General features: G+C 57.5%; 1 protein-coding gene across 2 annotated transcripts; it reads left to right on the top strand.

The window, feature by feature from the left end:
* Nucleotides 1-1065: 1065 nt before the first annotated feature.
* On the top strand, nt 1066-24125 carry ILVBL (ilvB acetolactate synthase like). 2 transcript variants are annotated; one of them, XM_084610157.1, is made up of 16 exons: nt 1066-1197; nt 9166-9338; nt 11671-11872; nt 12748-12875; nt 13310-13448; nt 15194-15305; nt 15380-15479; nt 16217-16314; nt 17064-17200; nt 17853-17987; nt 18472-18586; nt 20603-20772; nt 21227-21297; nt 21766-21837; nt 22256-22361; nt 22875-24125. In XM_084610157.1, exons 2-16 carry the CDS (start codon nt 9207-9209, stop codon nt 23051-23053), a joined length of 1896 nt encoding a protein of 631 aa, XP_084466283.1. In that variant the 5' UTR covers nt 1066-1197; nt 9166-9206; the 3' UTR covers nt 23054-24125. The 2 variants fall into 2 exon arrangements, with proteins under 2 accessions (XP_084466283.1, XP_084466284.1); XM_084610158.1 differs by having other exon boundaries at nt 1093-1197; nt 9169-9338.
* Nucleotides 24126-24227: the final 102 nt, after the last annotated feature.

The following is a 24227-nucleotide window of genomic DNA, read 5'->3' on the forward strand; positions in this document are numbered from 1 at the left end:
ACTCCCTCCCAGAGCCCGCACCCCCTCCTGCACCCCAACCCCCTGCCCCAGCCCAGAGCCCGCCCCCAAACTCCCTCCCAGAGCCCGCACCCCCTCCTGCACCCCAACCCCCTGTCCCAGCCCAGAGCCCACCCCCAAACTCCCTCCCAGAGCCCGCACCCCCTCCTGCACCCCAACCCCCTGCCCCAGCCCAGAGTCTGCCCCCAAACTCCCTCCCAGAGCCCGCACCCCCTCCTGCACCCCAACCCCCTGCCCCAGCCCAGAGCCTTCCCGCAAACTCCCTCCCAGAGCCCGCACCCCCTCCTGCACCCCAACCCCCTGTCCCAGCCCAGAGCCCGCCCCCAAACTCCCTCCCAGAGCCCGCCCCCTCCTGCACCCCAACCCCCTGTCCCAGCCCAGAGCCCGCCCCCAAACTCCCTCCCAGAACCCGCACCCCCTCCTGCACCCCAACCCCCTGCCCCAGCCCAGAGCCTTCCCGCAAACTCCCTCCCAGAGCCCGCACCCCCTCCTGCACCCCAACCCCCTGTCCCAGCCCAGAGCCCGCCCCCAAACTCCCTCCCAGAGCCCGCCCCCCCTCCTGCACCCCAACCCCCTGTCCCAGCCCAGAGCCCGCCCCCAAACTCCCTCCCAGAGCCCGCCCCCTCCTGCACCCCAACCCCCTGCCCCAGCCCAGAGCCCGCCCCCAAACTCCCTCCCAGAGCCCGCCCCCCTCCTGCACCCCAACCCCCTGCCTTGGGAAGGTGTGTGGGGGACGGGGCGGGGCGGGACTTGGGCCCACTCGGGGCACCACCAAAAGCCGGACGAACCTGCCAGCCCTGTGCGGCGGCTGGGAGGCGAGAGGGACCCAGTCACCGACCCCATCGCGGTGGGGGGGAGGGAGACACCCAGTGAGTGACACCGTCGCCAAGGCAACGCCCTGGGGCGGTTGACGGGTCACTGGCTCCGCCCCCGGGGCTACCCACGCGCAGTCGGACTCCGCGAGTTTCCACCGCGCTCGCGCCGGGCCGCTGCCGCCGGCACCCGCCCATCTTAGCCACGTGACCCCCTCCCCCGGAGGCAAGAGGCCCTTCGGCCCGGCAGGGCAGAAGCGGGGGTCACGTGAGAGGAGGCGTTCCGGCGTCGTCAGGAGAGGCCGCGCGTGCGCCCGGACCCGGACCCGAGCCCGAGGCTCGCCGGCTTCCGTTCGCTGCGGGCCCGGTACGTGGAGCCGCCGGTGGGGGGCGGGAGGGTCGCCAGCGAGGGGCCCCGGAGGGGCGGGGCGGGGCCGCGGGCGGGACTTCGCTGGGGCGGGGCGGGCAGAGTCGGTGGCTGGGGCCGTCCCTTCCCCCGCCGCCTGCGGGGGGGACGAGAGCCGGGGAGCCTAGGGCGAGAGCTGGGCGCCCCCAGGGGAGCCTGCGGGGAGGTGTGACGAGGCTTGGGCCAGCCCCACCGCTCCCCCCGGCTCTGCCCCGGTCCCGCGCCTGCCCACGTCCTCAGCCCCACTGCCGGCCCCCCCTGCAGCCCCCTTGTCTCTGTCCCCCCTGGAGCTGCGGGGCCCCGGACAGGGGGAAGCGGGGTGCGACCCTCGCAAGTTTGGGGGCTGCTGGGCTAGAGCCTAGAAGGGGGGGGTGCAGCGTGGGCCCGTGTGGGAGGGTCACCTTTAAAAAGGTGGTGGCAAGGAGGAGGGAGAAAAGTTCTTCTCCTGAACCTCTGAGGCTAGGACACGCAGCAACCGGCTTAAGGTAAACTGTCTCACGGCCTGCCAGCGGATTATCCTGATGGGCCGCAGGTTGCCCACCACTGACCGCGTGGCTGGAAGTTAAAGCCAGACAAGTTCAAATTAGAAATGAGGAAGAAATTTCACAGTGCAGGTGATTAAGCATAAGAACAAACTATCACTGGAAGTGCAGGGATAAGTGCAGGGTCCTGCACTTAGGACGGAAGAACCCAATGCACCGCTACAGACTAGGGGCCGAATGGCTAGGCAGCAGTTCTGCGGAAAAGGACCTAGGGGTGACAGTGGACGAGAAGCTGGATATGACCCAGCAGTGTGCCCTTGTTGCCAAGAAGGCCAATGGCATTTTGGGATGTATAAGTAGGGGCATAGCGAGCAGATCGAGGGACGTGATCGTTCCCCTCTATTCGACATTGGTGAGGCCTCATCTGGAGTAGTGTGTCCAGTTTTGGGCCCCACACTACAAGAAGGATGTGGATAAATTGGAGAGAGTCCAGCGAAGGGCAACAAAAATGATTAGGGGTCTGGAACACATGAGTTATGAGGAGAGGCTGAGGGAGCTGGGATTGTTTAGCCTGCAGAAGAGAAGAATGAGGGGGGATTTGATAGCTGCTTTCAACTACCTGAAAGGGGGTTCCAAAGAGGATGGCTCTAGACTGTTCTCAATGGTAGCAGATGACAGAACGAGGAGTAATGGTCTCAAGTTGCAGTGGGGGGGGTTTAGATTGGATATTAGGAAAAACTTTTTCACTAAGAGGGTGGTGAAACACTGGAATGCGTTACCTAGGGAGGTGGTAGAATCTCCTTCCTTAGAGGTTTTTAAGGTCAGGCTTGACAAAGCCCTGGCTGGGATGATTTAACTGGGAATTGGTCCTGCTTCGAGCAGGGGGTTGGACTAGATGACCTTCTGGAGTCCCTTCCAACCCTGATATTCTATGAAGTGGTGGATTCTCCAGGTCTTGATGCCTAACACAGTTACTGGGCTTACACTTGGGTTACTGGGTGGAATTCTCTGTCCTGTGCTATCAGGAGGTCAGACTAGCTGATCTAATGTCCCTTCTGGCCTTAAACTCTATGAATCGATGTTAGAGATGAATGTAGGGTCCCTTTTGAAGGCTAGGATTCCATTCATATCCCCCCCACGAGAGGATACAGCACTTGCTTTAGCTTTCTCAGTCTTCCTGATACTAATTACCAGAGCAAAGGGGGAACTGCAATGGTAGGAAAAGGCATGAATGTAGCCAAAATAACTTTCAGGTTTAATGTCTCACAAACTACCAAGGCTTCCTGGTGGTCTACTGGGTTCATATGCCCACCCGTCACCTTCTATTCCTTAAGACCTTTCCTTCGCATGCATCAGCCTTAGTCATAAAGGCCCCACAGGCCAAATTCTCTTCACTTTTGTAGCTCTTGGTGGTAACTGCAAACCCACTGAAGGTAAATAGGCTGCACAGGTGTCAGTGAGGACTGAATTTGGCCTGCCCAGCCACGTACTAGTGACAGTACATGAAAAGGAAAAAGTCCAGTTTGATTCTCCAACCTCTGGGGTCAACAGGTCAGAAAAAAACATTTTTACTTGCAAGGTGAGCAAGCTTGCTCTGAAGTCACTGGGAGATAACGGTCAAAATGCCATGTTTACAGATTAGAGATGGACTTTGTATTTACACAGTTAGGATTATAGAATTCAGGGATTGCAAAGGTTCCTGCAGCACTAACTCAGCTCAGGGATAGAGTAGTTACCAGCAACGCTGCAGTGATGTTTCATGTGAACAAGCAAGGAGGAACCAGTTTCAGCCATCTGTGCAAAGAGGTTGTGGCTCTGTGGGAGTGGTGCTCAGTACACCAAATTTATCCTACAGGTCTCAATGTCACAGATCAGTTGAGTGGACATTTACACAATCAGCATGAGTGGCCTCTCAGGCACTCTATAGCAAGCAATATCTTCTCCTGATGGAGGTATCCAGACATGCACCTATTTGCAACAAGACAACTCCAAATCTCAGTGGTTTTGCCTCAGCTCAGGAGCAGGTGGCCAGTTTGTCTTGGATGCATTCCTTCTAGGCTGGAGAGTAGGTCTCTGTGCATTTCCCACTTCCAGTTCTTCCAATTCAGAGAGCTCTCAGGAAAAATCAAACAAGACAAAACCATAATTATTCTGATTGCCCTGGCCTGGGCAAGATAAGTGGTTTTCAGATCAACTGCAGGAGTTTACTGGCCTCTCCTAGTAATTCCAGTCCTATTGACTCTGCAGAGAGGTTGGATTTGCCATAGAGATTCATATTTTCTCCTTTTTGACAGCATGGCTCATTGGACTTTGACACATCTGGAACTCTCCTGGTCTTAAGAATCATAGCAGATTAGGGTTGGAAGAGACCTCAGGAGGTCATCTAGTCCAACCCCCTGCTCAAAGCAGGGCCAGCCCCAACTAAATCATCCCAGCCAGGGTGTTGTCAAGCTGGGCCTTAAAAACCTCTAAGGATGGCGATTCCACCACCTCCCTAGGTAACCCATTCCAGTGCTTCACCACCCTCCTAGTGAAATAGTTTTCCCTAATAGCCAACCTACACCTCCCCCACTGCAACTTGAGACCATTGCTTCTTGTTTTGTCATCTGCCACCACTGAGAACAGCCTAGCTCCATCCTCTTTGGAACCCCCTGTGATGGGTATGATCACAGAAACCTGTTTGGGACTGTCACCTGATGTGCTGAGATTACCTCGGAGCCAGTTTTCTCTGCCAATTTGGGCCTCCAAAACCCTGCCTTGAGCCAGACACACCAGTTTGGTTCAACACAGACCCAGGGTCTGAACCAAATTTCCCAAAGCTGCAGACTTAACTGAAAACAGCTTAAGAAGTGCTCCTGTCTCCAGCACCCAGACACCCAACTCCCAAATGAAATCATGGAATCCAAACCCCAAATATAAAGCTTATACAGAGTAAACTCAAATTGGCCACCCTCTGTAACACTGATAGAGAGAGATGCACAGCTGTTTGCTTCCCCCAGGTATTACTTACTCTGGGTTAATAAAACAGTATAAAAAGTAGGATTTAAGTGGTTCCAGGTAATAGACAGAACAAAGTAAGTTACCAAGCAAAATAAAACAAAGCATGCAAGTCTAAGCCTAATACATTAAGAAACTGATTACAGATAAAATCCTACCCTCAGATGTTCCAATAAGCTTCTTTCACAGTCTGGACTCCTTCATAGTCTGGGCCCAATTCTTTCTCCTGGTACAGTCCTTGGTAGCTCCAGCTCAGGTGGTAACTAGGGGATGTCTCATGACTGGAGCCTCCTTTGTTCTGTTCCACCCCCTTATATAGCTTTGGCACAAGATAGAAATCTTTTGTCTCTCTGGGTCCCCACACCTCCTTCTAAGTGGAAAAGCACCAGGTTTAAGGTGGATTCCAGTACCAAGAGACTGGGTCACTTGTCTTGTGAGACACCGAGCATTCATTCTTCCTGGCCTGACCCACAGGAAGTAAACAGAGCCATTTACCAATTGTCCTAGTTGATGGGAGCCATCAAGATTCCAAACCACCATTAATGGCCCACACGTTGCATAATTACAAGAGGAGCTCAGAGTTATTTCTTTTTCTCGTTTCAGATACAAGAATGATACATTTATACAAATAGGATGACCACACTCAATTATAAACTTTGTAATGATACCTTACAAGAGACCTTTTGCATGAAGCATATTCCAGTAACATTGTATTCACACTCATTAGCATATTTTCATAAAGTCATATGAGTGCAACATCAGCTCCCCGCCCCCCCCTTTTCAGGTAGGGGAAGGCTGCTATCAAATCCCCCCCTCACTCTCCTCTTCTGCAGGCAAAATAAGACAAGTTCCCTGAGCCTCTCCTCATAAGTCATGTACTCCCAACCTCCCTAATCATTTTCATTGCCCTCCACTGGTCTGTCCAATTTGTCCATTCTTTCTGTAGTGGGGGTCCCAAAACTGGACACAGTACTCCAGATGTGGCCTCACCAGTGCCTAATAGAGGGGAATAATCACTTCCCTTGATCTGCTGGCAGTGCTCCTACTAATGCAGCCCAATATGTCCTTAGCCTTCTTGGCAACAAGGGCACACTGTTGACTCATATCCAGCTTCTCATCCACTGTAATCCCCAGGTCCTTTTCTGCAGAATTGCTGCTTAGTCAGTGGGTCCCCAGCCTGTAGCAGCGCCTAGGATTCTTTGATCCTTGTTGAACCTCATCAGATTTCTTTTGGCCCAATCCTCCATTTTGTCTAGGTCACTCTGGACCCTATCCCTACCCTCCAGCATATTTACCTCTCCCCGCAGCTTAGTGTCATCCGCAAGCTTGCGGAGGGTGCAATCCATCCCATCCTCCCGATTAATGTTAATGACTATGTTGAAAAAAAAACGACCCCGGGACACTCCGCTTGATCCCGGCTGCCAATTAGACACTGAGTCGTTGATCACTACCCGTTGAGCCTGACAATCTAGCCAGCTTTCTGTCCACCTCATAGTCCATTCATCCAATCTGTACTTTAAGTGGGGCAGGAGGTTCCAGTAAACTCCAGGAAACATTCAGCTTGTCAGTGTTAGGATCATAAGTTGAAAAGGGTCTCCGTGTGGGCATCTAGCAAGGATAAACCCAGATTCAGCTTCTCTTCAATCCACATTGGAGTGCTTGCACCATCTCTCCATACAGTTAGTAGCATCTCACAGTTCTTGCTGCTCATCATGCATTGGTTGGACAAAGGACTGTGTTCAGCCACAATTTAGTTAAGACGTTTCTGAAGAGGTTAATGAATGTCTACCCTCTGCTTAGGGAGCCCACACTGATGTGGGACCTCAGTCTTGTACTAACTCAACTGCCCCCATACACACACAGCCCCTGGTGCTCTCCTGAGCCTCTTTCATCTTTCAGTTAAGAAACTATGAAGACTGAGTGAGCTGCAGGCTCTCATGGTTGCCTTATATGGTCATTCACAAAAATAAAGTGTCTGTCCTCCAGCCATATTGCTCCCCAAGCTAGACACAAAATTCCATCTTAACCAGTCCATAAACTTGCCCATATTTTCCCCTAGACCTTGCTCTCCCTCAGCTAAGCTGCTCACCTTGGATGCTAAGAAGTCATTTGGCTTTCTATTAGAATAGCTCTAAGGAGTATAGGGATTCACCTAGACTCTGTCTCTTACGGCGTGTCACAGGGTCACTCACCACACTGATGCCTCCTGCTAGGCATTTTGGGAATTAGCTCAGGCCCCGTGGGTGAACCGGGTGGTGGTGGCTCTCCTGTCTTTGCCTCCACCTGCAGATCCATTATGGCTCCTTTCTCTCAGCGTCTGCTTCGTGGCACAGCCCTCTGGCCATGTCACCATCCGGTTTCTGCCTCTTCTGGGGGGAGTCCTCCAACAAGAGTTCAGCCACCCCTCTCAACTGCTTGGCAGTCCACAGCTGGGCTGCTCCTTCAGCAGCTGGCAGGGAGGGGGGGACAAGTCTGCCCACTACTCCAGGCCCCGGGACCCTGCAAACAGCAGCTTCCTGCTGCCTCTTCCTTCCAGCTCACCGTCTCTATTCCCTGGGCCACTTCTCCACAGCCTCAGTTCCTTCTGCTCCTGCCTCAGGGCAAAGGAGCTGGTGCCACTTCCCAGGGCCTCAAGCCTGTAAGTCCTGTAAGTCCTGGCAGCCCACCAGGAGCCCTCTAGGAAGCCAGTCTTCTCCCTAGGGCTCCCTGCAGCGGACTCACTTCTTTTTATATGGGCCGGCTGAGCCCTGATTGGCTGGTCCAGCTGCTGTCCTAATTGTCTGCAGCCTTTGCCCTAATTGGCTGTTTCCCCTGCAGCCTTTCCTTGGGTTGCTTGCCCCTCAGCCTCCCTAGGCAGGTTTTAACCCTCTCAGGGCCAGTCCTGTTGGGATCCATGGAAGTGGGCGGGCACCCCGTCACATGGGGAAAAGAGAAACAATCAGGCACTCACTTCCCAATACCTTTCCAAATAGATTAGACTCTGTAATGAGGAGCATTATAAACACGCCTGTGTTCCTCTTCCACAAGGGCACACTTGACTAGGGCGAAGGCTGCTTCCATGGCCTGCCTTATGCATATTCCTGTATTGGAGAACTTCAGAGCTGCCACCTGGTACTCAGCACATGCTTTCCCTGGATTTTGCAGCTACGTTGGCTGCTGAGTTTGGTGAGGCAGCACTGCAGTTCTTATCTAGCTAGGCCTCCTCATCCCACTCCACTGGTGGTGTAGAGGCCACTTGCAGAACAAATGAAGGTTGCTCCCCATGTTTCTCCAAGATAGACTCTGCACATTCACCCTCCCTGCCTGCCTGCCTTCCCTCTTGCTCAGAGTCCTACTTACAGTCAGATTTGAGGAAGTGGTGGAAGGAACTGAGCCAACCAGCACGCCGAACTCCTCCTTTTATAGCGTCGCCTCTGGAGGGTCAGGGCCGGTGGTGGGAGGGGTAGAGGTACAAGAGAACTCCAATGAGCACCACTGTGAGAAGAGTCCAGCTTACAGAGCTGGCACATTCCAGAGGGGGTGAACGTGCAGAGTCCGTCTCCAAGAACTTCTTACAGGTCAGGAACCCGCCTTTCTGAATGCTGCCTGCACTTTAATTGTAGTGTGGGCAGAGGGGGTCTAGGCCAAAGGACAGGTCGGAGATCCAGGGCTTCTGGGTACTGTTTCTCTGCCACTGTCTCCGTGGGTGCCCTTGGACAAGGCATTTCATCCTGCTGTGCCTTAATTCCCCATCTTTAATATGGGGATGATGTGCCTTGCCTCCTCCCATAGGGTTGGGAAGGTGAATTCATGTCTGGCTGGGAGGCATTTGGGAGCACCATGGAACAGCCTAGTAAAGGGGACACTCCGTATCCACAGCTCTCTAGCCTGCGGAGCCTAAGGGCTTTGCTGGCATGTCTGGCACTGTCCTGGCACTCTGGAACAGCAGAGATAAGAGCCAGTGGCAGCACCATGTCCCACCTTACATCAGGGTTAGACACTTGCGGTGGTGACAGATGATCCTGCCAGATAGCTCTGGCCTTTGGTCGGTTGCCATGTCTCCATCACGGCACCATCTGGGTTATGCACGGGCTGTAAAAAATATGGCACAAGGGGCAGCAGAAGGGTTTAGTTGGCACCACAAGAGGGGCTTACCAGACACTGATGGTGGTGGGGAAGGGTCTGGCCATTCTGGCGTGGGAGGGAAGAGGGGCTGGCTTTTCTGGTCAGGGGCAGGGAGTGGAAGAGAGTCCGGCTGTTCTGGTGGGAAGGAGAAGAGGGGCTGGCCGTTCTGGCAGCGGGGAGAGTAGGCGACCGCTCGGGCAGGGGGGAAGAAGGACCGGCCACTCTGGCGGCAGCGGAAGGAGACAACCATTCTGGTGGAGGGCAGAGTCTGGCCACTGTGGCAAGGGGGAGTGGCTGGCAGCACATGTGAGAGTGACTGGTTATGTTCTGTGCTTGCCTTTTGCAGCAGGAGTGTGTGTTGGTGACTCTGCCACTGAAGTTGCCTCCATGGATCCTGCTGCTGTCTCACCCAGCAGCAGCTGCTCCAGTGCCTGGCTCCTTGTGCTGCTGGGGGCGCTGGGGACAGCTCTGCTTGGGGCAGCTCACAAACTGGGGCTGATCTACCAGCTTTGGCATAAGGTAAAGCTGAGACAGCTCCCCCTTTCAAATAGACTCCTGCCATGCAAGACTTAGAGAGAATGGCAAGGGATGCAGGTGGATGAGGGGAGCTTGGGTAGCATCTGCACTGAGATCCCAGGACAGATTCACTGCACTGGTGGCTACCCAGGACTATGTGCTGATGAGGCTGCTAAGTGCAGAAGTGCACATGGTGAGGCTTCCCCCCCAATATGAGCTCTCAGGAATGCCCAGGGCCCTGCACTGCTCTCCTGATTCCAAAACTAAGGTGGCAGGAGTTCCTGTGGGTTTGGTGGAAAGGTCTCCCTGTCCAGGGGGCGTTTGTGCTTGGGATGTCCCATATTTGCGTGCTGGTTCCCAGGGGATCCGGCACCTGCACTGGTTCCCTCCCACGGGAGAGAGATACCAAGGGGTTTCTCTGCGTTCAAGTCCCTTGAGTAGGGCCTTACCAAATACATGGTCCATTTTGGTCAATTTCACTGTCTGGGGGTTTTAAAATTAGTCAATTTCACGTTTTCATATGTTTACATCTAATTTCACTGTATTGTAAACGTCAGGGTCCTGACCCAAAAGACTGGTCACAAGGCTATTGTAGGGGGGTCATGGGATTGCCACCCTTACTTCTGCCCTGCTGCTGGCAGAGGCACTGCTTTCAGAGCTGGGCAGCCAGAGCAGAACGCAGCTGGCTGGGTGCCCAGCTCTAAAGCCAACACTGCTGCCAGCAGCAGCAGTGCAGAAGTGAGGGTCGCAGGGTATGGACGGTGGATTACCATAGGTTTGGTTTTCCAGCAGTCTCCCACCCCAGCGTGAGGATGTGACAGCTGGAGCCGTGGAGCTTCCTGCAACCAGGGGAGATCCCAGAGGTGGGTCTGACCGGCCCAGGGAGCAGCCCCTGCAGGGGAAGAGGAAGTCTCAATCCCAAGGAGTCCCCAGCTGGGTGCCAGATTTCACAGGGGAGATCATATTTCACCATCTGTGATGCGTTTTTCATGGCAGAGAATTTGCTAAGGCCCTACCCATGAGAAGAGCCCTAGGAAGCATCACACGCTGCCCACACAATAGGGACCTAGGATGCTCCTGCCTCACTGGTTCCTGCAAACAGAGCTGGGACCTGTCCATGCAGCAGCATCCCTGTGCCTTGTGGCAGTGCATTCTGGGAAAGTCCAGGCTGCTGTTCAATCCTCTCTTAACAAGGGCATGTCTACACATGCTCCGGGCACTCTGAGCCGCCCCAGCAGCTCTCTGGGATACCCTATTGCCCAGAGAGCTGGCTGGAAGGAGGAGCCATGTCCGGGGGTCCCATCTGCCCTGCAGAGTCACATGGTGCCAGACTGGATACAGGCCATGTGCCAACCTAGGCTTCTTGCATGACAACTCACCATGAGCTGCCAGGGTTCCTAATCCGGTGGGGGATGGGCACACACCGTGTTCAGAGCTAACCAGGTCACTAGTTGGTTATCCCTGGGTCCCAGTGTGTGCTGGAGCTGCACCTCTGGCCATTAGCACCATCCCTGCCCTGCACAATGTCCCCCCACAGTGTCCATGGGGAGCCACCCAGACACTGCCGCGCCGGGCTGGCACTCCGCTGGTCTGCATCTGACCCCGCCTCCTGCCGTGCCAGACTGGTGCTCTGCCGGTCTGCATCCTAACCCAGCCCCTGCCCTGCCAGGCCAGCACTCTGCCTCTCTGCATCCTGCCCTACCGGGTCGGTACTCTGCCAGTCGGCATCCTGACCCAGGCCCAGTGCCCTGCTCTGCGGGCCAGGTGCTCTGCATCATGCCCCTGCATTCTGCCCTGCCAGTCTGTGTCTGACCCGGTCCCTGCCTCCTGCCCTGCCAGGCCGGCACTCTGCTGGTTTGCATCCTGACCTGGCCCCGCCTCCTGCTCTGTCAGGATGGCACTGTGCCAGTCTTCGTCCTGACCCAGCCCCTGCTCTGGCAGGCCGGCACTCTGCTGGTCTCTGTCCTGACTTGGCCCCTGCCTCCTGCCCTGCCAGGCCAGCGCTCTGCCAATCTGCTTCCTGACACGGCCTCTATCTCCTGCCCTGCCAGGCTGGTGCTATGCCAGTCTGCCTCCTGCCCTTCCCTGCCGGGCCGGCGCTCTGCCCGTCTGCATCCTGACCCCGCTCCTGCCCTGCCAGGCTGACGCTCTGCTGGTCTGCATCCTGACCCGGCCCCTGCTCTGCCAGGCCAGCACTCTGCCAGTCTGCTTCCTGACTTGGCCCCCTTGCCCTACCCTGCCAAGCTGGTGCTCTGCTGGGCTGACCTCTGCTGGTCTGTATCCTGCCCTGGCCTGCGCGTTCTGTGCTGATGGGCCAGGGCTCTATCCTTCTCAGACAGAGCCAAAGAGTACCCGACACGGGGGAGAACTTGTTGCAGAGGTCCTGAAGGCCCATGGGGTGCGCTACTTGTTCACACTGGTAGGAGGCCACATCTCGCCCATCCTGGTGGCCAGCGAGAAGCTGGGCATCCGCGTGGTGGACACAAGACACGAGGCCACAGCTGTGTTTGCTGCCGACGCAGTCGCCAGGCTCTCAGGTACACACCACACAAGGAGACCTGCCCAGGGTCTGGGGCGGAAGCTCCCCCAGCACAAGGATATTGATTGGGGTGCCCCCTGCAGGCAGGTCCTCAGAAGAGCCATGTCTTCCATAGGCATGGGCTCTGCCCTGCCCCCTCCCAGTTCATCTGTGCCCAGCTCACCTGTCAGCCTCTGCTGGTGGGAACATACTGTGACAGGCCGGCCACCATGTGGGAGTGTAGTCTGTTGGGGGGAGTGCCACCTCCCCCCCTCCGGTCCCGCCCACTAACTTCTGGCGGGAGGGTTGAGTGTGGCGTGGCTGCGCCCACCAGGGTTCAATGAGGGGCTCTGGGTCTGTGAGCGGTCAATACGCCCCACTACAGGGAGGCACAGGGGGAAAGGAACCTGGGGACCCAGACTAACTGACTCCATGTTCTGTCCTCAGCTGGGTGCAGTGAGACTCACTGTGGGACCTTCCTCCTAAGGCTGTGCCTGCCGTCCTACAATGGGGCAGTGACCAGCTCACCCCACCAATGAGCGGGGCATGGTCATGGGAATGGGGCAGTGACCAGCTCACTGCTGCAATGGGCAGGGGCATGGCCGTGGGCAATGGGGCAGTGACCAGCTCTCCCCAGCAACAGGAAGGGCCATGCGCAACAGGGGCAGTGACCAGCTCAGCCGAGCAATGGGCAGATCATTGCCTGAGTTGTCTCTCTGGCTTGGGGAACAAGGCACAGGCTTGCTGGTGCATGCAATCTGGCTTCCAGCCACCTGTCCTAAACTCCCCCTTGCCACCCCCACCCGCCCCGCGGCCTGGCCTGCCCACCTGCCTGTGCTAAGGGTGCAATTCATCACATCTGCCCTGCTGTGGGCTGGCTGCTCTGCATTGCAGGGACAGTCGGAGTCGCCGCAGTAACAGCGGGACCTGGGGTAACCAACACTGTGACAGCTGTAAAGAATGCCCAGATGGCCGAATCCCCGGTGCTGCTGATCGGCGGGGCAGCTGCTACACTGCAGAAGGTGAGTCTGTGGTGCTGCCGATAGCAGGGGTTGCTGCCACACCATGGCAGGCGGGTGCCCAGTGCTGTCACAGCACAGCAGGAAAACCCTTCCTGCCCCAGTCTCAGGCCACTGGAGCTGTCCAAACAGAAGGGCCAATTGGTGTGTGGAGCAGAAGTAGTCTGACGTAGACCGTGCTGCGGGGAAAGAGGGACAGCCAGCCCCACTTGCATTCCTCACCCCTACCCGTGGTCAGTACCACGTCCCTGTTGGCTGTGAGGTCTCATCCCTCCCAGCCCAATGATCTCTGCTGCCCCATTGCCAGACAGACACTCAGAGAGGCACGGCCCTATTAGCCGCTGTGCTTGGTCACTGGGGAGGAAGCAGCCTGGCTGGGGGCAGTGGGTTCTGCGGGACCATCGGAGCATGGACTGCAGTTCTGTCTGTCTGCGCAGGGCCGGGGCGCTCTCCAGGACATTGACCAGCTGTGCCTCTTCAAGCCACTCTGCAAGTTCTGTGCGTCGGTGAGGACTGTGCGGGACATCGTCCCCACGCTGAGAAGAGCCATTGCAGCAGCACAGTCCGGCACCCCAGGTAAAAGCCTTTCTCCTTTTGGCTTATCCTCCTATGCAGCAAAGGATTAATGGGCTGTTTTCCTATCCAAGTCTCACTAGGCCCGTCCCACTGCTCTCACTCCTGCTGTCAGATCAAACTCACTTGAATGTAGGTCATAGAATAATAGGGTTGGAAGAGACCTCAGGAGGTCATCTAGTATAATCCCCTGCTCAAAGCAGGACCAACCCCAACTAAATCATCCCAGCCAGGGCTTTGTCAAGCCTGACTTTAAAAACCTCTAAGGATGTAGATTCCACCACCTCCCTAGGTAACCCATTCCAGTGCTTCACCACCCTCCTAGTGAAATAGTGGTTCTTAATATCCAACCTAGACCTCCCCCACTGCAACTTGAGACCATTGCTCCTTGTTCTGTCATCTGCTACCACTGAGAACAGCCGAGCTCCATCCTCTTTGGAACCCCCTTCAGGTAATTGAAGGCTGCTATCAAATCCCCCCTCATTCTTCTCCCAGCCCTGTTTTCCCAGGTCCCAGCCCTGTTTTCCTATAGCACTGCTGGCTCCCAGGAACATTTCCCGTAGCCCCCTTCCAGGGTCCCCAGCCCAGTTCACAGAGTCCTGAACTCAGTACCTCCCCATGAAACTCAATCCATGTTCCACTGTGGGTGGAACCCACACCCTAGAAGAGGTGGGGCAGTGTGACTGCTGCTGGGGAGCTGGGACCAGCCGGCACCTGGGCGGCAGTGGGGTTTATCACAGGTCGGGGCCACTGACCCTATATTTCCCCCTCTGGGGTCCAGCAAGGGCTCCCCCTCTGGGCTACCAGCTCCCCATCCATCACCTCTCTTGGGCAGAGACCCGCTTCTCTCTGCCTCCCGACTGGGGTGTCCCAGGCTGCGCCGCTCCCTGCCTACACTCTGAATTACCTTGCCCTGCATATATTCACAGAAGGGACCATTGTAATCATCTGATCCCTGCATAGCACAGGCCAGAGAACTTCACTGAAACCATTCCTGCTCCCAGTCTGGTAGCTGTGTTAGTACTAGAGCACATCTCTCAGAAATGCTTCCCATCTTGATTGTAACACTGACAGTGATGGAGAATCCACCTTTGGGGAATTGTTCCAGGGGGTAATTACTCTCACTGTTAAAAAATTGCACCTTATTTCTAGTCTGAATTTGTCTAGCTCCAACTTCCAGCCCTTTGATCGTTTTATACCTTTCTCTGCTAGACTGAAGAGACCCCAGTGTCAATTTTTTGTTCCTCAGTAGGTACTTAAGAACTGCAATCAAGTCATCCTTTAATCTTCTTTTTGTTAAGCTAATTAAATTCAGCTCCTTTCATCTATCACTATAAGGCATGTTTTCCAAACCTTTAAACATTTGCGGGGCTCTTCCCTGAACCCTCTTCTGTGGCTCTTTGTATCTTTCCTCTGCATTGGAATAGCTTGTGTCTGGGCTGCCCTGACCCTGCTGGGTGATGGTGTGGGGCATTGGCATCAGCATTGGGCAGGGCCCAAGTTCTATGGGGCTTCAGCATTGGGCAGGGTTGCGCATGCCCTATGGGGTGACAATTTGGAATGTCAGTGTTGGGCGGGGCTGGATAATTTGGGGCCTTGGCATTGGACAGGGTGGGAGCCTCTGTTGCCCATGCCCTGCAGGGCAGGGATGGTACCTGGATTGCCCATGTCCTGTGGGGTGGTGGCATTGGGCAGGGAGGGAGCCTGGGTTGCCCATGGCTGGCTGACCATTGCTCTTCGTGCTACAGGCCCTGTGTTTGTGGAGTTCCCGATCAATGTACTCTACCCATACCACTTGGTGGAGAAGGAGCTCGGCTTCAAAGAGACCCCTAGGGGGCCTCTAGGTGGAGTCCTCAACTGGTGAGTACAGCCCTATCCTGCCAAGGGCAGCGCTGAGCTGGGAGCTAACAACTGTCCCTGCACCTCGCCCGCAGGTACCTATGCAACCACCTCAGGAACCTGTATGCAGGGGCCTGGGAGACAAGGGACTTCTCCCCCCTTCCCGTGCAGGTGCCACAGGCCACAGCAGAGCAGGTGAGAGCCCCTGGATTGCCTGGGGCCTGGTACTCCCTCCCTTCAGGGAGCACATCTCCTCCCCCCGTGACTGGGAGCTTTCCCCCAGAGCTCCTCATTAGCACACTGCCCTCCCCCACACAGAAAGCCCATCCCCTTTTGGGCCCTGCCCTCAGAAGGAGAAGAGGGGTGGGGAGGAGCATTGCTGTGCTGTGGCAGGGCAGGGGGTCTCTGGGGCCCTCGTCACCCTACAGCCTTTTGGTGCCAGCACCAGTCCCTTCCGCCAGCCCTTCACCCCTCTCTGCCTGCCCCTCCCTTGGCTCTGGCACTGTCATGTCCTCAGAGCTGGGCACAGCCTCTTTCCTGCCCTCCCCTGCCCCACCCCTCTGTGGTTCCTGCTAGATCCCCACTCATAGCTTCCCTGCCAGTTCCTTCCTCATCCTCATGCCGCTGGCTGAACTCTGCCCAGGAGTAGTTCCAGGGGCCATGTGACAGCTACTCAGCCATTGGCACTGACCCCACTGACTGCCCGGCCTTACCCAACCACTGACACTGACCGGCCGGCCCCACCCAGTCACTGGCAGTGCCCCCCGGCTCTGCCAGGCTCCACCTAGCCACTGCACTGCCTCCAACCCTGCCAGGGTGCGCCCAACAACTGCACTGACCCCAGTGACTACTAGCCCTGCCAGGTTCTGCCTAGCCTTTGCACTGACCCCTGGCCTTGCCAGGCTCTGATGGTGCTTCCCATTTGTGTGCAGGTGCAGCAGTGTGTGGAGCTGGTCAGCCGTGCCAAGAAGCCTGTCATGCTCCTGGGCAGCCAGGTGACCCTGCCCCCAACGCCTGTGGAGAAGCTCAGGTGAAGAGTCGGCTCCATTCAGAGTCCTCTCTCTGCCCTGCCCCTGGTTCTGCAGGGACAGGGGGCACTGCTGGTCAGCCCTCAGGGCTCTTACCCAGCTTTTTCAGCTCTGCTCATCTGCAGGCTGGTGGCCATGGCCTTCCCCCAGTGGCCATGTGAACACAGGGTGAGAGCCAACATCTGTCCTGGCCTGACCGAGAGACACCTGAGGGTGTCAGACCGGACAGAGGGACATTAGCAGAGCTGGAATAGTAGGGGCTGCAGGTTGGGATTGAGGGGCATCAGCAGAGTTGGATGGCACAGGGTCTGCACGGCAAGGCTAAGGTTCACTGGCAGAGGCATTTTTGGCACCTGCTTCCTCTGGTTTCAATGAGGCTGTCCTTTAATTAACAAAAATGTGTCTTCCCCCTCCACAAAACAAGCACATAGCATTTTCTCCCACCACGCATGCTCCCCGCGTGCGCTCGCTCGCTTGCTCTCTCTCTCTCTCACACACTCACACACACACAATACCTTGCTCTTCGGCTGCCATGCACCCTCCTCATGCACTGACACACCCTGCTGCGCATGTCCTCAGGCATGCTGCCGCACCGCGCCTCCTCTCTCACACTTCCACTTGTTCAGCTTCTCTGAGGCCACCCGTGCAGGGGGGCTGCGCTGGTAGCGCCCATGTTCATAGTAGTGTGAAGCGTCCCTTTGCCATGAGGTGACTCAGCTGCTGAGAGCTAACCCTTCCCTGTGCCCTGCAGGGAAGCCCTGGAGGCCCTCGGCATCCCTTGCTTCCTGGGTGGGATGGCCAGGGGCATGCTGGGAAGGGACAGCCCACTACATATCCGTCAAAACCGCCGAGAGGTGCTGAAGGAGGCTGACCTGGTCATTCTGGCAGGTCTGTGGAATGCAGCCTGGGGACTGGCCTAGAGGGTGTCTCACCTTGGGGCCATTGGACTTGGGAGTGACAGGGAGCTGGGATGGCACGTCAGTGGAGGAGGGGGTGGGGGGCTGTGGGTTGTGGGGCAGGGCTGAGAGTGAGTGATGAGGTGTTGTGGGCCTGAGGGTTATCAGTGGCATGGGGTAATGCTCAAAGTGTTGTGGGGCTGGGCAGTTGTGGGGTGGAGGAGCCTGTTGTGGGGGTGTGGTGGGGCTGGGCAGTGGCAGTTTTGTGGGTGGTAATGCTGGGGGGTTGTGGGGCGGGGTTGGGCAGTGGTGGGGAGGTAATGCTCAAAGGGTTATGGGGCTCCAGGGGTTGTGGGATGGGGGAGCCTGATGTGGGCTGTGGTGGGGCTGAGCAGTGGCAGTTGGGGGGGCTAATGCTGTGGGGTGGGAGGGTGGGGGAATCTGATGTTGGGTGTGGTAGGGCTGGGCAGTGGCAGTGTGGGAGGCTAATGCTGGGGGGTTGTGGGGTGGGGTGCGGGAGCCTGATGTTGAGTGTGATGGGCTGGGCAGTGGGGGGGAGGTAATACTCGAGGCATTATGGGGCTGGGGGGCTTCTGGGGTGTGGGAGCTGACCTAACCCTCACCCCCGTGATGCCCCCTGGCAGGCACGGTGTGTGATTTCCGTTTGTCCTATGGCCGTGTGCTGAGCCGGCGCAGCACAATCATTGCTGTCAACCGGGACCGTGCCCTGATGCTGTGCAATTCGGACATCTTCTGGAAGCCCCGCATGGCCATCCAAGGTGAGGAGCAGGCGGGCGCTCAGCGCTCTGCCTCAGAATCAGCTCCCATTCTGCTGCTGCTGGCCTTCCCCTGCTCCGGCACACGCCATGCCTCGGCAAGCGCCTAGCCTGCTGCCCAGGGTCAGGGAGCAGCCTGAGCATGCCCCTGGGGGCGCAAAGCAGGCACAGGAAGTGGAATCACAGAATCACCACCAGAGCTGACGGGAACAGACCCCGCTGAGTAAGTGGTTCATATGGGCAGCAGACCCACGCGGGAAGGTCGGTGCGTGCTTCAGCCACACCCTGCCCTGCTCCCCCAGCACCCACCTGTCTGCTGAGCCTGCCCACTGTGCTGTAGGCAATAGGCTGGGGCACGTAACCCAGCTCTTCAGCTGGGCCTCCGCAGACTGGCTCTGCTCTGATACTGGTGCCGCTTGGGGCCCATGGGACCAGCTCCTGCTCAGGTTGGCCTGTCAAAATCTCATGCTGCCCACTCTCTCTGCAGGAGACGCTGGCTCCTTCCTCCTGAGCCTTTCCCAAGGCCTCAAGAGTTACTCACCACCTCAGGACTGGGCAATGAGTCTGAAGGATGGCGACCAAAGGAAGGAGAAAGCAAACCGGTAGGTGTAGAGCTGATAGGGTGGCATCGTCCGCACCATGCACCCCAGGAGGGGCCATAGGCTCAGCCCTGTGCTGGGCAGCACGGGGCAGTATCACCCATGGAGGGCCATAGACTCAGCCCTGTGTCCATGTCCAGTGGCTCCATGTCTAGTTGGCAGCCAGTATCAAGTGGAGTGCCCCAAGGGTCAGTCCTGGGGCCGGTTTTGTTCAATATCTTCATTAATGATCTGGAGGATGGTGTGGATTGCACCCTCAGCAAGTTTGCAGACGACACTAAACTAGGAGAGGTAGATACGCTGGAAGGTAGGGATAGGATGCAGAGGGACCTAGACAAATTGGAGGATTGGGCCAAAAGAAATCTGATGAGGTTCAACAAGGACAAGTGCAGAGTCCTGCACTTAGGATGGAAGAATCCCATGCACCGCTATAGACTAGGGACCGAATGGCTAGGCAGCAGTTCTGCAGAAAAGGACCTAGGGGTTACAGTGGACGAGAAGCTGGATATGAGTCAACAGTGTGCCCTTGTAGCCAAGAAGGCCAATGGCATTTTGGGATGTATAAGATGCGGCATTGCTAGCAGATCGAGGGACGTGATCGTTCCCCTCTTCGACATTGGTGAGGCCTCATCTGGAGTATTGTGTCCAGTTTTGGGCCCCACACTACAAGAAGGATGTGGAAAAATTGGAGAGAGTCCAGCGGAGGGCATCAAAAATGATTAGGGGACTGGAACACATGAGTTATGAGGAGAGGCTGAGGGAACTGGGATTGTTTAGCCTGCAGAAGAGAAGAATGAGGGGGGATTTGATAGCTGCTTTCAACTACCTGAAAGGGGGTTCCAAAGAGGATGGATCTAGACTGTTCTCAGTGGTAGCAGATGACAGAACGAGGAGTAATGGTCTCAAGTTGCAGTGGGGGAGGTTTAGGTTGGATATTAGGAAAAGCTTTTTCACTAGGAGGGTGGTGAAACACTGGAATGCGTTACCTAGGGAGGTGGTAGAATCTCCTTCCTTCGAAGTTTTTAAGGTCAGGCTTGACAAAGCCCTGGCTGGGATGATTTAGTTGGGGATTGGTCCTGCTTTGAGCAGGGGGTGAGACTAGATGACCTCCTGAGGTCCCTTCCAACCCTGATACTCTATGATTCTGTGCCAGGCACCAGCGGACAGTGTCCCACAGAGAGGGGCTAGAGCAGGGGTGGCCAACCTGAGCCTGAGAAGGAGCCAGAATTTACCAATGTGTATTGCCAAAGAGCCACAGTAACACGGCAGCAGCCCCCTATCAGCTCCCCCACCGTGCTCCCAGCGCCTCCTCCCACCCACTGGTAGCCCTGCCGATCAGCACCTCCCCCTCCCTCCCCGCACATCCCGATCAGCTGTATCCTGGCATGCAGGAGACTCTGGAGGGGAGGGGGAGGAGCAAGGGCACTGCAGGCTCAGGGGAAGGAGCAGGAAAGAGTGGAGTGGGGGTAGGGCCTGGGGCAGAGCCAGGGGTTGAGCAGTGAGCACCCCCCGGCACACTGGAAATTTGTCGCTTGTAGCTCCAGCCCCGAAATTGGTGCCTAAACAAGGAGCCGCATATTAACCTCTGAAGAGCCGCATGTGGCCCCGGAGCCACAGGTTGGCCACCCCTGGGCTAGAGGTTCAGCCTGTGCCGGTCGGCAGGGGGCAGTGTCACCCAGGGAGGGGTCATAGGCTCAGGCCTGTGCCGGGCAGTGTCACCCAGGGAGGGGCTGTAGGGCTGAGTCCTGCGCTGGTCAGCAGGGGGCAGTGTCTCTCCCAGGGAGGGGCCATAGGGCTCAGGCCTTTGCTGGGCAACAGGGAGCAGTGTCATACAGCGAGGGTCTGGAGGCTCAGCCCCGGGCTGGGCAGCAGAAGTGTGGTGAATAGGTTTATCCAGGGAGCTGAACCTGTGTGTACTCTCAGAGCCTGGGCACTCTCAGGCACTCGCTGTCCTGGTCACGCTGTGAGGGGCTGGCCGGGCTCCTGGGCGTGCCAGTCACTGCCCTCCTATGTGCACAGAGAGAAGTCGGAAGAGCCCACGGAGCAGCACCTGAACCCACTCAAGCTCCTACACCATGTGGACAACTTGCTGCCCGAGAACAGCCTGCTGGTCACAGATGGGGGTGACTTTGTGGGGAGCGCTGCCTACATTGTGCGGCCCCGTGGGCCCCTGCGCTGGCTGGATCCGGGTAAGGGGGTTCTCTGGAGCTGGCACTGCTTGCCATCTGTCATGGGGGCGGATGGTGGCAGATCCCTTGCAAGGCTTCTGCAGTGCAGCTGAGCCCAGAGCCCTGCTCCCACAGCTCTGAGCTGGGGCTGGCAGTTCCCAGAGGTGATCTCCTGCCCTATGGATGTGGGACCTATGCCCCTGTAGCCCTGGGCCAAGAAGGACAATGCCTGAGGGGGCAGTCAGGCGGCCTCACTGGACGGTAAAACCTGAGGCTGCCCTGGGCTGACCCTGTTTTTCCCCGCTGGTGCCAGGAGCCCATGGGAGCAGGTGAGGAGACGCTGAGCCACTCAGCAGCCCCTCTGCTCAGTGAGGGCTGGGTTCAGGAAGGGATGGGGGTTGGTTTCATGGCCCTGCTTTCCCTGGCACGCCCGGGCGAGGACAGGCATCCCCTCTGCATTGTCCTCTCTCTCCAGGAGCTTTCGGGACACTGGGTGTCGGGGGAGGATTTGCTCTCGGAGCCAAACTCTGCCGGCCAGATTCTGAGGTCAGTAACCAGCCAGCCAGAGGAGGGCTCTAGTGGGGGTGCCCCCATGGCCTGCTGGGGGCGCTCTAACAGGTGCCATGGGCAGGGCAGGTGCCCCCCTCACCCTGATGGGGGCTTTAACCAGGCTTGCCATGGGGGCAGAGTACCCCAAGGCTCTGGTGAGGGTCTCTGGTATAGGAGATGCCACATTCCCAGGCTTTCTGGTTTGTCTCCTGAATCCCCCATTGGCTCTCTTGGCCCAAGACTCCCAGTTTCCCTCCTGCTTTCCTCACTTTGCCTGCTTACTGCCAGAGGCCTCTCTCTGAACCGCTGGAGCCCCCAACACTGCCTGCCCACCCACTCGAACACCCAGCCCCGTGGGAGGCAGGCACCAGCATGCACACCTCCTGCGCCGGTTAATGTGGGGGGAAGTGTTCACCCCTCCGAGGGCTCTGCCAGGGGAACCTCACCTCCCTCCCCCCCCCTCAGGTCTGGATCCTCTACGGAGACGGCGCCCTCGGCTACAGCATTATGGAGTTTGACACCTTCGTCCGTCACAAGGTAACCTCCCCCTGACCATGTGCCAATGGGGACCCTGGGGCGCTGGGCCCAGTTACCCTGTGCCAATGGGTCCCTGCCTGCAGCGACCCCTGGGGGCCAGGCCCAGCCACCCCGCATTACCTCAAATTCATACACAAAGTGAGGACTAAAGAGGCCCTGCACATGTGGGAGTGGCCACAGCCCTGGAGGCACTGCAAATGGGTTTGGGGTCCTGTAGTTAGTCCAGGCAGCACCCATGCCCAGGCCCCTTCGCAGCCTCCCCTTCATTGCTGTTCCTTTTCCAAGGCAACAGGAGCTGGCATGGACTCAGTGTAGTGGGAGGGTGCAGGGCCGGGCCCTAGGGCAGAGCGGACCGGGCACTGGGACCTCACCCCTCCCTTCTGGTGCCTTGGGAGCAGCACTTTTCTTGCTTTTTCAGACGCCTGTCATTGCACTGGTGGGGAACGACGCCTGCTGGAGTCAGATCTCCCGTGAGCAGGTCCCCTTGCTGGGCAGTAACGTGGCCTGCGGCCTGGCCTATGTGGGTGAGTCTTGGACGGGAGTGATGGGAGCAGCATGCTCAGCAGGGGCCCGGGGTGCCTCCAGATCCTGTGCAGCCTGTCCCCAGGCAGGCAGCCATTGTGTGCTGCTTCCTGCAGGCCACCCCCATAGAGGGAGGGAAAGCGGGAGGTTCCCAGAATTGATGCAGGTCCTATCACACCTCTGGGTTCATGGCCCAGCACTGATGCCTGCTCCGCCCACCCAAGCCAGGCTCCCCCTGGGAAGGGAACTTCGAACGGCCCCTTCCTTCTGCGGTGAGTCCCCACGGGCTGGGGGATTCCCTCCCAGCCTTCCCTGCCACTGTTCTCCGCTGCAGACCCCAGCATGCCTTCCGTCCCTCCCTGCTGCCTGCCACTCACACCTGGTGTGCCCACTGCGGCCACCCTCCTGGAATCGGCTCTTCCTGCTTAGTGGCCTACGTGGGCTGTCACCACCGTGCCCAGGCCCTGCTGTAGCAGGCAGCAGCCTTGCTAACAGCCAGTCTCCTCCCTGCACAGATTACCACCTGGTGGCGGAAGGCTTAGGAGGGAAAGGTTTCCTACTCTGCCGCCAGGACGAGACCTTCATGGACAACATCATCCTGGGGGCACAGGAGGCCTGCAGGCAGGGACACCCCACCCTGATCAACGCCCTGATCGGCAGAACCAGCTTCCGGGAGGGCTCCATCTCTGTGTAGGGCTGGGGCCAGTCCCGGCAGCGCTCCCTGCCCATGCCATGGTGCAGCAGCCTGCCTTGGGCCCCCTACAGACACCAGCACGGTACCCCCTTCGGTGTTTAGTTCATCATCCTCCTTGTTCTGGCCCCAGAGCTGCTGCAGACTGACACAGCCATCCCTACCAGGGACTGGGGTCCTAACCAAAGCCCAAGCCCCTCAACCGGAAACTGGTGCCAGGACGCTGGCTAGTAGGGATCAACAGGGCAGCAGGGACAAGGAAGCTTCTCTCAGTTCAGCACTGGGCAGGTGCCTATTTCTGTGGGGGATGGGCATTGTGCTTTGGCAAGCTCCTGCCAGTAGTGAGAGCAGCTGCAGGGATCTTGTTCTGGTGACAGTAGGGGGTTTTGCTTTCCAACTGGGCAGTGGGGCTGAATTTGAGGTCCTGTGCGCTGAGGGGTGCGGGTGGGGCAGCTTGTTGCCCAGCTCTGCAAGCCAGGGTCGTTGGCTGGTGACTCTCTCTGGGGCAGGAGCCTGGCCTAGGCCTAACGTTTGGACGAAGTGGCGCTGCTGAGCCCTGCTGTGAGTCTTGGTTGAGGGAAAGCTGGTGGGATTCGCTCCAGATCCACCAGGGCTGTGATTTCCCCCAACACCCTACGATGCACTACCAGGGCATCTCCCTGGCTGACCAGCCCAGGGACCCTGCTGCCCCAGAGCCCCATCACGCAGAAATACATTTCCTGAACAGCTCTGGGCAAGGCCCGTCACCATCATGCTCTCCAGCCCCATAGCCAGGACCATGAGCTGCCATTGCACTGCCACTTCCCTGCCAGCCTCCAGCTGCTGCCACACCTAGGAGCCTAGGGAGGGCCTGCATGTTCAAAGGGCACAGGCAGGGCCATGCGTGCTGCTGCTCCCAGCCCCAGGTGCCAAGCTCTCCATTACCGTAGTCTGAGGTGGCGTGGTCAGGCAGTGGGGGTGGTACTCGGTTAACGGGGATGTTAACAGAGCGGTTCCCTCTCTCTCTCCAAGCACACGCACTCCACCCACAGGAGTTATTCCCCCAACAATAAAGAGAATGATGGCACCAGGCAAAGTGTGGCTCTATAGCTGCTCTGTGGGAAGGGCGCCACCTAATGGTTAACACGGGGGGTTGACAGGATTGGTGGCCTAGAGCAGGGGTGGGTAAACTTTTTGG

The sequence above is a fragment of the Lepidochelys olivacea genome (assembly GCF_965140295.1).
Source record: "Lepidochelys olivacea isolate rLepOli2 genome assembly, chromosome: 20".
Lineage (NCBI taxonomy): Eukaryota > Metazoa > Chordata > Testudines > Cheloniidae > Lepidochelys > Lepidochelys olivacea.